The following is a 12,470-nucleotide window of genomic DNA, read 5'->3' as shown; positions in this document are numbered from 1 at the left end:
GGCAGCCCTTGGTGTCGCTGCTCCCCCACTCGGCAGGCCCAGCGCCTCGGGGGTGCGTCGCGCTGCTGCGTGCCTGCCTGCTGCAGCGCAGACCCCTGCCTGGCCTGGCAGCCGCTGCCCCAGAAACTAGGGTTTGTTTTCATGTAAAGCACTTCAGAAAAACACTTGATTAAAAAATACTTTATTAGGAGTACAGTGTACCTGCAATGTACTTTATAAGGCATTTTCTATAAATGACTGTTTCTACTATATATATATCTGGGTGTTCCTGTTCATATTTTTTCAATACATTAGTAATGTGATGAACAACACCTTTTTAAAAAAAACCTACATCTCTTTATTTAGTTCCTAAATGGTCAAGCAGTACAACAGGTAGCTTTAATTTTGATGAAAACCTCTCCCACTGTAAAGCGGTTTTAAAGTTCAGTTATCACTATTTCCCCTTTGTCCCCAATGAACAATGTTTTGAACCGCTTTTCTTCTTTTTAAAAATAAACCTGATCATGCTGTTACAAGCAGCTTATTTTTACCCCCCCATTCCATTTCTCTTTCCAAGTCCCCCCGCACTGTCCATATGGTTGGCCTTTGAACCAGGTCTCAGTCTCCAGGATCGCCAGCTTCACGGAAAGCCATGGCTGTGGGGAGCCGCTTTCATCTTTTAATTCCACGTACACCTGTACCTGCCCCTGCTTTGGAGGGGACCAAACCAAACCCACCCGCTGCTGCCAGCCCGTGGCGATGGGCTGGATGCACGCGTCTGCTGGAGATGAAGCACTGGGAAACAAACGTGGGACCCCCCACCCATCCCCTCCCCCCGCTAACCAGATCCTTTCAACTGCACGCGTAGCAGCCTGCCTCGGCGTTTCGGCAGGACGACAAACTGTTGGTGCTGTAAGGAGAAAGCGCTGCAGGGTGTCACTAAGAACTGCAGGGTCTCTGCTGTGCTTGTGACTGGGGTGACAGGACAGACCTGTCTGGACAGGTAGCTTACGGCACTCACGTTACAAGACCACCAGTGACTATTTAAAAAAACTAATGCACGTTGCGTTCCACGACCAACTCTGCCATGACTGTGCCTTAAACATTTATTACACCATTGTGATAAATAATATACACACCGTATCTCTTAAAATACCGCATAAACTGTACCTCAAGAATAGGGAGCCAGCTTCCCTATACATTATCCTACAATACGTCCCTAGCCTGGTTGGGATTTTTTTTTTTTTTTACATCTAAAATCTGTCGAACTGGGTAACTACAGGAAGCAGCCTACGCTATTACACAATGAATGCAGTATTGGCATTAGACTTGCATAAACCCTTGCACGTCAGCAAACTTATCTACGTGCCGGGCATACCATAAACATTGCCGCTTTGGTGCCGGCCGGGGGCAGTCGGCTGGGGGCGGGCCGTGCTGGGCCTTCTCGCCAAGTCCGTGTCGCATCTACCACTTCCCAGGTATCGACGTTCCACACTCGTACCAGCGAACGTAGTTAATGTGAGTCTCCCCACCTATTTTCCCAAACTTGACGGGCTCCTGCCGAACTGCCCTGAAAAATCCTGGAAGGGAGAACAGAGCGGTGTTTGCCTGGAGCCCTCGGGCAGCAGCTGCCAGTGGGTTCCTGGGGCGGGCCGTACGCAGTTCGGTTAATGCTGAACACGTCACCCTGCTGCCCCTCCATCCACCGGCACGTGGGCTGCTGCAGCGTGGGGCAGGAGAGGTGAGGCCGGCCTCCCCTGGAGACCTGTGTCCCCAGCTCCCACCCACCGACGGTGCTGGGGCTTCGCTGCGGAGGAGGCTGTTCTTCCTGGCAAAGGGGCAGTGGCCTTAACGCGCCGGTGAACCGCAGCAAAACCTGACAGCTGGGGGTACGTCACGCCGTCTCCCCATCCCCAAGCAAAAGGTTGTAGCTCCTGCTGTGAATCCGCTCTGTATGGCAACACCCATTCCTCCCGCTCAAACAACGAACGTTAAGTTAAAAACTGAAGGGAGCAATTAGTGCTGAATCCAGCCTAAGCGTCCGAACTGTACGGGTGGCTGAAGCGTGCGCACGCACCCGCAGATGTGCGCACGTGCACCAGGCGCTGGGCAGCAGCCAGTAGGCAGCAGCCACAGTGGTGCCCTCGCTGCGCTTCAGGTCAGGCAGCCTTGCGGGTAATTCTGGGTTGAACAGAAGGCAACTTGCTGCGTTCAGCCAGGGAGGAGCTGAGCAGCCACGGCCGATCTGGCTGTTCTTTCCTCTGCTCAGCTCCCTGATTAGAAATACAAGCTACAGAAAAGGTGGGGGCTTTTTGATTGTTTGTCTTGTTGGGGTGGTTTTTTTTTTGGTTTGGGTTGGGTTTTTTCCTAAAAATGAATGTAGCTCATGAATCCACTCGTTTAAATCCATTTGCTGAAAACAATATTAAATGTCTTTTGAGCTGGGGTCCAAGCTTCTTGTGTAGAAGTTTTGTTTTTTTTTTTATTCATAAAGCCTTTTTTAAGAAGTGAATCAGATACGACCGAGAGGGCTGCTGTCCTGGCTACGCCAAATTGGATTCAGCCAATCCCTCACACAAACAAAATACCTTTACAGATGGGCAACACTGACTGGGAGAGGAAAATTAAAGCCCTCTTTTAAAAAAACCCAACACACATCCCATCAGCAAACACTTTTCAGATCATTCACCTACTTTGTTTTCAGAAAAAACTTGGGAAAGATCAGACACTTCAATACTCCAGACCTCCCTGCCTTTCTGTACTGCTGTCAGGTGTTCTATGAATGAAGCACTACAGCCACGAAGGCTGGGCCAACACGCTGCTATTGTATCGAAAACTGTTTTGATGTTTTTCTCGGTGAAATATTCCGTGGCGCACCCAGCGTGCACACGTGCATCAGCGCAGCCTGCGCTCTCACCCCACACGGGAACGGCCTGCCTCGCGTGGGCACCGCTGCGAACGAGCCGGGCAGGAGCTGCGCGGACAGCAGTACGATCTGCTTGCGCCCGAGCCTCAGCCCCGCCTGCAGTCGCCCGGCGGGTCGCAGCTGCGCTTAGGACATCCAGTCCCACGCCCGCGTAGACCAGACTGGAATTCCAGGCACCCGGTTCAAATCAGTGCACGCTGAGTTACTGCAGCATGAATTATATTTTCCAGCAGTAACTTATTAGTTTCTCATTAGCACTAAACAAAGCTGTTTAATGCCCAGCGGATGATTTACTGCACTTCAAATCAACCTGGCTAGTTCGAACATAACACTTCATGCCTCTCTGCAAACTCCACTTTGTGGTTGGGTTTAAATATGTAATACCAACTGTGAATAATCTGTTGGAATGCTTTAAACAGGAGAGAGGCTGTTTACTACCTAACAGAACCCAAGTCACAACCTGCTTTTAATAAGTCATTGCTCATCTTCAGAAACTTCTCGCCTCTCTCCTGCCCGCGCAGCCAGCGGTCCCTTTCCATTGCCCACCCCAGCAGCGGGCGCTGAATCCACTGGCAGCAAAAAGAAACACGCAAGCAATGGAATCGCCAAAGCCTGCCGCGGAGACAGGCATAAGGAATTACCATCTTTGACTGGTAGATCTTCTTGCTGTCCCGTCCTTCCGTCTAAGAATGAGTCGACGAACTGGCAGTGATCTTCTCCGTGGCCCCTCTGGTCTCCTATGTTGTAAAATTTTCCTGAAAGCAAAGAAGCGGCAAAGTTGAAAATCCATACCCGGTTTAGCAAGGGCCATTTCCAAAAACCGCCAGAGACAACGGGCCGTGCTCTTCGCTCCGTGGGGAAGCCAAGGTGAATGCTCCGATTCTCCTCCTCTCTGGGTCTGTCGCTGTCATTTCAACATTACGTGCGGGCTCCAAGCACATGCCTATGGCTGCAGGCAAAAATGCCCCATTCCTGGCCAAAATCTGTGCCTGAATGTATTTTTTCCTGTCCCTACATTTCATACAGTAAAGTGAAATTCTGTTGTTACCTAGAACCTCATCCTGATGCATAACAAAAGGAGGAAAGTTTTGCGAGTGATCTGAATGGAGGACAGGTTTGGTTCCCTGTCAGGAAGCCCCAGTACCTTCAAAGATGTTTTTACAGACCACCTCCTAACACAGCCAAGGCCTGTTTTATAAATCATCGTATTTTTACAACATGTATGTGCAAGTGATATCCTTGAACAAATAGATGACCTCGGAGTAGTAACCGCTTGTCCAGAGCATGAAGCGTGCCCGTGTGTTGGTCTGCAGGATTGCTTAACGGGACACTCGACAGCAGCTGAGTAGAAGACAAGGTCTCAGGCGCCCCACGCAGCGCCTGCTGACGTTAGGGGCTGTGCTGGTCCTGTTGACAAGAGGACTCACAGTGAAGGAGTTCTGACAGGGAGGTGTTTTTACTTACTGATTTGATTTGCAAGGCGTAAGTAAAATTCAGTTCAGAAGGTGGAGGAAAGCTTGCTGCTTTCTCTTCCCAGGCCCTGGCAGGAAACGTTGTCAGACAAACAAACTTAGCTTTTTTCCTAAACTCCTTTCACAGCACTTGTTCTTAATCTGTTCAGCCTTTGGTTGTGAGGTTGAAAGGAAAGGAGAGAGCATTTAGAAATAACTCAGTGCTCAGGTGTCAGCTAAGGAGAAAGTCCAGTCACCCGTTAGACGCTGGGTGTGCTGTAGCCTTGGATCCGTGCCAGTCTGGCCATTTGAGAGATGGCGAGAGGGCTTATCCTACCGCTCCCCACGTACTGCTGATGCAAGGGCAGCCTACCAGTAAACTCTCCCTCTCTTGTATTTTTGTGATCTGATCAATACTTTGCCAGAAATTCTTACCTCCAGTTGACAGTCTCTGCTCATGCAGTTCTCCTCTAGCTTTAGAAAATTATTTATTACTATCTAGGTTTGGCTGCAGGCATGTTTTTTCCATAGGAGAACTGGTCAGAGGGAGTTTCTCTCAGCAATTTTTTGGTCTGAAATGAAGAACATTCAGGCTGCCCAAAACAGTATTCTTTTTTTTTCCATGGCTGTTGAAGGTCACACTTAGAAATTTTTTCTTTTTTTCCCCCCTCAATAAATACTTTTTTTTAGGTGGCCTGCTTTTCTGGAATGCCTACAGTGACTGCTCTGGAGGACTGTTAAATGAGGTCAGCAGTAGATGCTGGTTTATAGACCAGTCCTGGCATGTGTAACATAGATTAGTTTTTCTTCATGAGAGACAGAATAAACCAGATATTTTTATGGCTAACACAAGGACAGTAACTTTCAGATACACACATACCCTTCTGGCCCACAGTGTAACCTATGCATAATTCCAAGAAGTGCTATACATAAATTAGGTGCATTCTCAGTGACTATTAAATTCTTGCTGCCCAATTCTTTCCGTAATAAAGGATCACACTTAAAAACATTTAGCTAGCAAATGACTAGATTAATCTTTCTCTTTTGGGGATAGCAATTCTAGCATAAGGTAATTTTTTTTTCCCAGCGTTCCCTTATGGGTGGTCTTCAGAAAATTAGATACCATCTTTGTTTTATACATTGTGAATTCTGCAGCACTAGAAGTATAAATTCATGCTGAACAACAGCATGCAAAGGTACAGTTCTTGGCTGCCTGACACAAAGGCATTTGTACAACGCACCCAAATTTCAAGATCATTACGCCGCTCAAACAGCAAACCTTGGCAGGTATTTTCAGTGTAAGGCGAAACTGGGACCCCAGCGCAGCCCTCCTCTACCCGCAGACACTGCCCAGCTGGCTGGGGCCAGCAGCCACGCTGCCGCCGGCCTCGGGGGCACAAGGCGTGACAGTGAAACACATCAATCAGAACAGAGTTTGGTTTCACACTGGAAACTTCCTCACTCGCATATAGAGACCTGCGCCATGACGGTCTCACTTGGGAAATGGGGGAAAACCAGCTCTCTTTCTACATAAATATTTCACTTCTTTCAAATATTGTGACAAATGGTCAGCACTGGTTGTAACAATTCAAGTGCAAGAACCAGGCTTAGCAAGTATAATGAATACAATGTGGCTACCACCGGCTTCCTCCAGCCAAGTTAAATCACCACCCTTCCAGCAAGAACAAAAACAATCTAATGAAAATAGGAAAATGGGCTCGTGATATATTAAACTTCTCTTCCGAGATTGAAGCAGCTTTCACTGCAGTGTTAATGCATTTGATTTAGGGCCGAAGTCCCGTCCTGCTAGACTAGCGCTGCCATTTCCTCTGCTGGCTGCTTTTGTGATACCCCGTGCCTCACTGCCAGTGTTTGTCATTTGATCCCAGCTGGTCAGCGCAGCAGCAGTGGAATGAATGATACCTCTGTTCAAACAGTCTCTTTTATTCACCTAATTGCCAAGATATTATTTACATATGAGGTATTGTTACTCACTATTAATGACAGGGCTTTCCTTCCTTGTCTGCTCATGGGAGAATGGTGCCGGGCGCAAGGCCGGGCAGCTTATAACCGTTTCGGCACGGGCTGCCCTATGCTGCCCTGCTCTGTGCTCTCCACGTCCCCACAGAGACCAGAGCCCTGCTCCTGGGAGGTGTGCAGCTCTGAGATGGGGCAGCTTTGGGTTATGGAGGTTGATTCTTTCAGCCACGGTTTCTCCTAGTTTTTTCAATCCGGTGTGACGAGCGTACTGCCTAACCCGCACTCCAAAGGCGTTTCCCGTACGCAGCCGTATCGCACTCTTTGGGGTCTGATGCCGTGCTCACGCCACCGTCATAGAGCTGTCCACGCAGCTCTGACGGAAGACCCCATACAGAAGAAAGCCAGGAGCTGGGGATGGATTATAAGAAGTTAAGATAGTTCTAAATATGGCTTGTACAATCTACGTCAGACAGAAAGTTCTGCTTAACTATCAACTAATCAAAAAACACTTTTCACAGGCTGTTTCCCCAGTTTACACATACTTTGTCTCACTTGATTCAGGTCTTAAATACATCACACTCTAGTGACCTTAAGACACAGAACAAGACTTGAGAAGATAAGGCCTGCAGGCTGCTGTTAGTAGTAAAATATAATATAAGAAAAAGAAGGGGGGAAAAGAGATTACAAGCAAAAATGAGGAATGTGAAAACAAAAATGTCAAAGCAGGTGAGTAAAACCTGTTGACTAGAGTTGAAGTCATGCATTTGTAAGCCTCACGGTAACGAAGTAACCAGATGTTTACCAGATGGGATGGGAATGACTGAGTCTAATCTTGGTCTAAAATTAGGCCCTAATCCTCTAATTAAGAACTGTTCCAGGCTATCCTTCAAATATAAATTTGGCACCGTTACAATATATACTGTTCACTGGCAGAGACCTGATCTTTGTCAGTTTTCTGCACAACCTCCAGGATACTAACAGATACTAAAAATGAGATGATCACCACAGAGAAGTAACTCTGGAGTCTGAAAATTTGGTATCAAACACATCAATGATTACTGAGCACAACCAGATTACTGTTTATGATTAATCTGTCTGTGGACTAGATTAAACAGACCTGATCACACTTCAGCGGAGCTTTTCTTGTTAAACCTCTTAGTTACGGAACCATGATCTCTTTAAGGAGTATATAATGTGAACAACACTGATTTGAATGTCTCTCACCTGTAAGTGAATCACTGAGGTATATCTTGTATCTCAAAGAATTACACAGCTGCACACCTACGAACTTCTTATACCAGGTCCTCTTTACGTATTGTTTCCCTTTGCATTCTGAATAGGAGTCTGAATTGAATGGGATTTCAGTCCAGATAGCGTCCTTTCCCACTGCAGGAGAGGAAGAAAGAGGCTGAAGTATGAAGCTGAATATGAAATTATGTTCAACAAATATACTCAAATAAATAGAATTAGAAACCTTGATGGAGCAGAATGCACCACAGCACCAGTCACCTGCATTTTGAACATGAAAGATACTTCAGGGAAGCACCAAAGGGTGCAGATACGATTGATGCAGTGAGCGGCTTCTGCTGTCTGTCTGTGGCACTGGTTTGGAACAAGCTCATTCTGGGACCTTGTTAGGGGGACAATGTCTGTGTGTTGGCAAAACTCTTGTTTACAAAGTGCGTGAAACAGTCACTGTTTTTCAGCGGGTTCAATCCAGGACAGTCAACTTGCAGCAAACTGTATGTGATTGAACAAAAATACACATAAAAGTTAAGCGTCATGAAGTATGTGGAAAGAAATGGTGCCTCAGTGTTTGTCGAAGTGATGTCCATTACAAACACACAAAGCAGCCCAATTTGCTTGAGCGACCTCAGCTGTTCCTCAAAAGCTCAGTCCACCTCCCACTGAAGACAGCAAGAGTCTTGTAAGTGGCATAAGGCAGAGCTGCACCAAGCCTTCAGAAGGAGAATTATTTTCTAAAACACAATGGCAGACAAATAGTGCTCTCCGAGTTGTGCTCTGTTGATTCACTTAAAAAGTGTGGAGTAACTTACTCGTTTCACAGAGCTTGCTTTTGCTTTAATGACAAGGCTGAGAAAATATGAGGCTGTCCTTGGTTCGCTTGTGTACATTGGTTTGAAGCCATCCCAGCTGCCACGGGAGCACCACATCACGTTGATTGCGTTCCGCTCAGGTAAACAAGCAGCCTGGCATGAATTTCTTACCAGGGGTATGGGTGGAAGGAGTGAAGTCATGTGCAAATGCCGTTTGATTCCATAACTCATTTAACTGGTACAGTACAGCCACCCTCCTCATAAAATTATGCTATCTCATTTCTGAAAAATTCTGGATCAGAAGACATTATACTATGCATAAAAGACTTACTTGAAATTGGCTCGCTCACTCTTGGGTCCGCTGAGGGAAGAAAACAAACATTCAATCAGACACTGTAAAATGAATTTCCCAATATTTCAATGGAAAAGCATTGGTAAGTGATTTTCTACAGTTGACATAAGCTGTAATTTGTGAAACAGAAAGACTTTGGAAGCAAAGTTCTTTTTTTTTTTGTATTAAATTAAAAGAAGTATATTTCTTATCTGAAACTACAGTATCAATGGGCTTTTAAAATTTTTATTTATGGGACAATACCAGTGAAACACAATTCTAGTAACAGCAAGAGTTTAAAACCTGTAAACAGCAAAAATCAATTCTACCGCATCTTTTGTAAAATCTAAATTTTTAAACTTAAGTAATAAAAAGGAGCCCTCTGTAATACTTGCCACACAAAACTTGGCTATGAAAGCCCAAAAGCAAGAAATGGATGTGTGCAATTAAGAAAAAATAAAACCGACCGCTTAATTTGTCCAAGCTAAATAGGAGACAGAACATAAGCCTTGTCATTCATGAAAACTGCACTTGGCATAAACGTTTGTTCATTTTTAACAATCTAGGATTACAAAGAGCGTATTCACAGCTTTTAAATAAGTGTGGCATAGTCTGAACTCCTCCCTGACTAATCCCTTGCTCAGCCAAAACTCTCATCCATCAGTGACAGCACTAGGTGGGGACTATTACATTATTACACCTGGCTCAAAATGCAGATTGAGAAAGTCCTTTTAAAAAGGCTAAATCCATTTTGTGTTTTATCTGGTCCTTAAGTACTATCAAGCAATAAACACATCTACACAAAAGATGGTATCTTGCTTGTATAAAGTCAACAAGTCAACTGTAGTTAGCCTCATGGGGAACTGGAATAGGGAAAGCAAAGGCACTCTGATTCACACCTCTGAGTCAGATAGGACTTCACCTGGGAATGAACCAATGGTCAAAACAGGCTTGTATACACCTCTTTAACAATTTCACAGGAGAGTAAACACGATGGAAGTGGACGTACCGGGACATTTTCCCAGCCACTATTTCTCAATCCTTATTTCAGCCAAAAGACATCACTATCACACAGCAGCCTTATTGAACAGGTAGCACAAGTGCCTCTAAACACGCCAGCCCAAAGAAAAACCTTACGTTCCCCATCCAGACGTCATTAATGAGTTTGACAGATTCAAAAAGGTCACGAATATTCATCTTAAATGACTGAGCCTTCTCTAAGGGTAAAGTTAGTTTCTTCACAATGAACACCAGACAAACTCTTTGTGCTCCTGTTTTTTTCCCCTGCAGTCTGGCCATCTGACATCCTCACACAACGTAGCCCTGATCTCAGGCTGACCTTCCAGGCATTACGGCAACACGCACAGTAATAAAAAGCCAGCCTGGAGACAGTAAAGAGTGAGAGCAAACATGCAAAATGACGCAAGAGCCTTTCATATATCCCACAAACATGGATGCTAGAGCCACTGTCAATGATGATCAGAGCTTTGGAAGTTCTTACCCGATTCAGTACTGAATGCCACAACATTGCTACTTGGACCTTCACCAAGAGGGTTTCTAGGTTTCACGTGGAATTCATAACTGGGGAATAAAATAGAAGAGAGAAAAATTTTGCAGACCAAGCATACTTTGAGAGTCTGGAGCAAGCAAACCGCCAACACAGGCCTTGGTGCTGCTTGCCTCCTGGAGAAGAACAAAAAGGCCTCATTTCTTGCTCTGAGAACACTGAGACATTCTTTGTCCTAACTGCATAAGGCCCCTCTGAACACATAATTTACCAGTCCTTTTGACAATTCTTTGCACACATACTATTAATGTTGGATTTAATGCACCACTGGTTTCAGTCTGTCTCCTCTCACACACACAGTTTCAGTTCTGTCAATGGCAGCAGTTCAGGTGAGGTCAGAAGCAATCCAATAAGCAGAGATTGAGTAAAGCACATTGCTAATTATTTGCACATTTTTCATTTATTAGAACACAAACCTCCAATTCAATGCCGCTCAGGCGCACCAACAGTGATAGGGCCAGTGGCGAAACACAGGACATGTCTTCCAGGACAGGAGCTCAGCCAGCGCAAAGATCAAATTTCTTGAATATATGTTACTAGCAAATATATGAAGTAATGAAAAGATACTGTGCAGCGTCTCTTTCCTATCTTTTCATAGTAATGTCGCACACACCAGTCTGTACTGTAATTATCTCACCATCTCTTTTCATCACAGCTGTTGGGAACTGAACACAGTGCTATGAAAACAGAACAAGATTGAAGAAAAAAATCCAAGCCAAGCTCCTCTGCTTAAGCCTGTCCCAACCCTCAATACTTGAGTAACAGTGATGGACAGGCAAGACAAGGTGGTTTCTAACTCTGTAGCTCAGCTGAAACTCACACTTTGCATTAGAAGCTCTAGGTAAACAGCTGTTGAAAGACAGCTGCAAAGCTCAAAATGCTACATAGAAGACACCAGAGAGATAAGGCAGGAAGGAAGAGTCACAAGGGGGGACACGGGACATAGCTAAGATCTTACATCAAGGGCAGAGCTAGGAACAGACTCTGTATTTCCCTCCTCCCAGCACACGCTATCCCAAGCAAGCTGCTTCCCAGCTCTCCTGGCTCCAGGCTGGCAGCACCTGGGCATTCCTGCCTGGTCAGCCACAGCTCAGTGCCTCCCTGTAGGACCCGCATGCCCTCCACACCAAGGCACCCTGAGCAGTAGCATGCACACATCCCGCCAACAGCACTCTCTTCGTGCCTTCCCCACGAGCTGTTGGCAATAATCTGTCCCACGCGTGCTGCCTACAGCGAGACTTGTCATATGCCTGACGTGCATACATGGAGAATCTCTCCTCACACAGAGTGTGTTTTCATCAGCGAGAATGATCCATGGGACATGAGTCAAAAGGACGGTAAGCCTGGAAAATGGGCCCCGACTTAGAGACTAAACACAGGGCAAAACGAGAATCCCAGAAGTGGGCAATTGAACATCCATCTCTTGACTCGTGAAGGATCACTTACCAATGATAACTTGGTAGCTCATGACTACAACATAGCATTGTAATGTGTTGCTGAAATTGTTTCCAAACAGCAATTTTCTAAAGAAAAAAACAATACCACTCTCTGCTTGGTTGGAAATTTGTAAACTCCATTTGCAAGTCCCTGCAAGAGACAGAATAATTCAATCCAAATTTTGGATAACTTCTCATTGCTTCTTGGCTCCTCCAAAACCTGAACAGCTCGCTAATTAACCTCAGTGGACTAATCACGCAGTAACAAGCAACTGTTTTCCATCCAAAGTACTTCTAAGAGAATATTTAACTTTGAAATTGCTTACATAAGCAATTGCCTTTATTTCTAGGGTTTTTTTTTTCCTTTTTTAAGGGAAATACTTAGAAAGATTGGTATGCTGAACAGATGCATTGTGGATAATTCATGTATATTTCTAAGAGAAACATGAGCTTGTTTTGAACTTTAAAACGTCTATTTGGAGTAATCCTAACATTTACTCAAATATGCTGCAAGACCATTTTGAGCAACTCATATTACCCTACTGTAGGAGGGAGACAATAAATAAACAATAAATTAAATAAGAAGTTCCAGACACCTGAAGAAAATCTTCATGACCAACTTCAAATTGTTTAAACAAATACATGCTTTTAAAAATTGGATCTGAACAATTAATATTCACATTGGGCATGTGGTACAGTAAGTTTTTGGTCAAGAAGTATTCTCGTCTGGTAGGAAGGGTCGC

General features: G+C 45.1%; 1 protein-coding gene across 7 annotated transcripts in view; it reads right to left on the bottom strand.

Moving 5' to 3' along the window:
- Positions 1 to 820: 820 nt before the first annotated feature.
- Positions 821 to 12,470, bottom strand: part of ABI3BP (ABI family member 3 binding protein) — a 167,668-nt gene continuing 156,018 nt past the window's right edge. For all 7 annotated transcript variants that reach the window (XM_075435991.1, XM_075435929.1, XM_075435949.1 and 4 more), the window contains 5 exons: positions 10,226 to 10,305; positions 8,725 to 8,754; positions 7,561 to 7,722; positions 3,547 to 3,660; positions 821 to 1,559 (listed from right to left, as the gene is read on the bottom strand). In XM_075435991.1, coding sequence (XP_075292106.1) covers positions 1,444 to 1,559; positions 3,547 to 3,660; positions 7,561 to 7,722; positions 8,725 to 8,754; positions 10,226 to 10,305 — 502 coding nt within the window. In that variant the 3' untranslated portion in view covers positions 821 to 1,443. The remainder of the gene's footprint in view (positions 1,560 to 3,546; positions 3,661 to 7,560; positions 7,723 to 8,724; positions 8,755 to 10,225; positions 10,306 to 12,470) is intronic.

Source organism: Opisthocomus hoazin, chromosome 1 (assembly GCF_030867145.1).
Source record: "Opisthocomus hoazin isolate bOpiHoa1 chromosome 1, bOpiHoa1.hap1, whole genome shotgun sequence".
NCBI lineage: Eukaryota > Metazoa > Chordata > Aves > Opisthocomiformes > Opisthocomidae > Opisthocomus > Opisthocomus hoazin.
The sequence above is the reverse complement of the archived record's forward strand: the minus strand, read 5'-3'. Positions and strand labels throughout refer to the sequence as shown.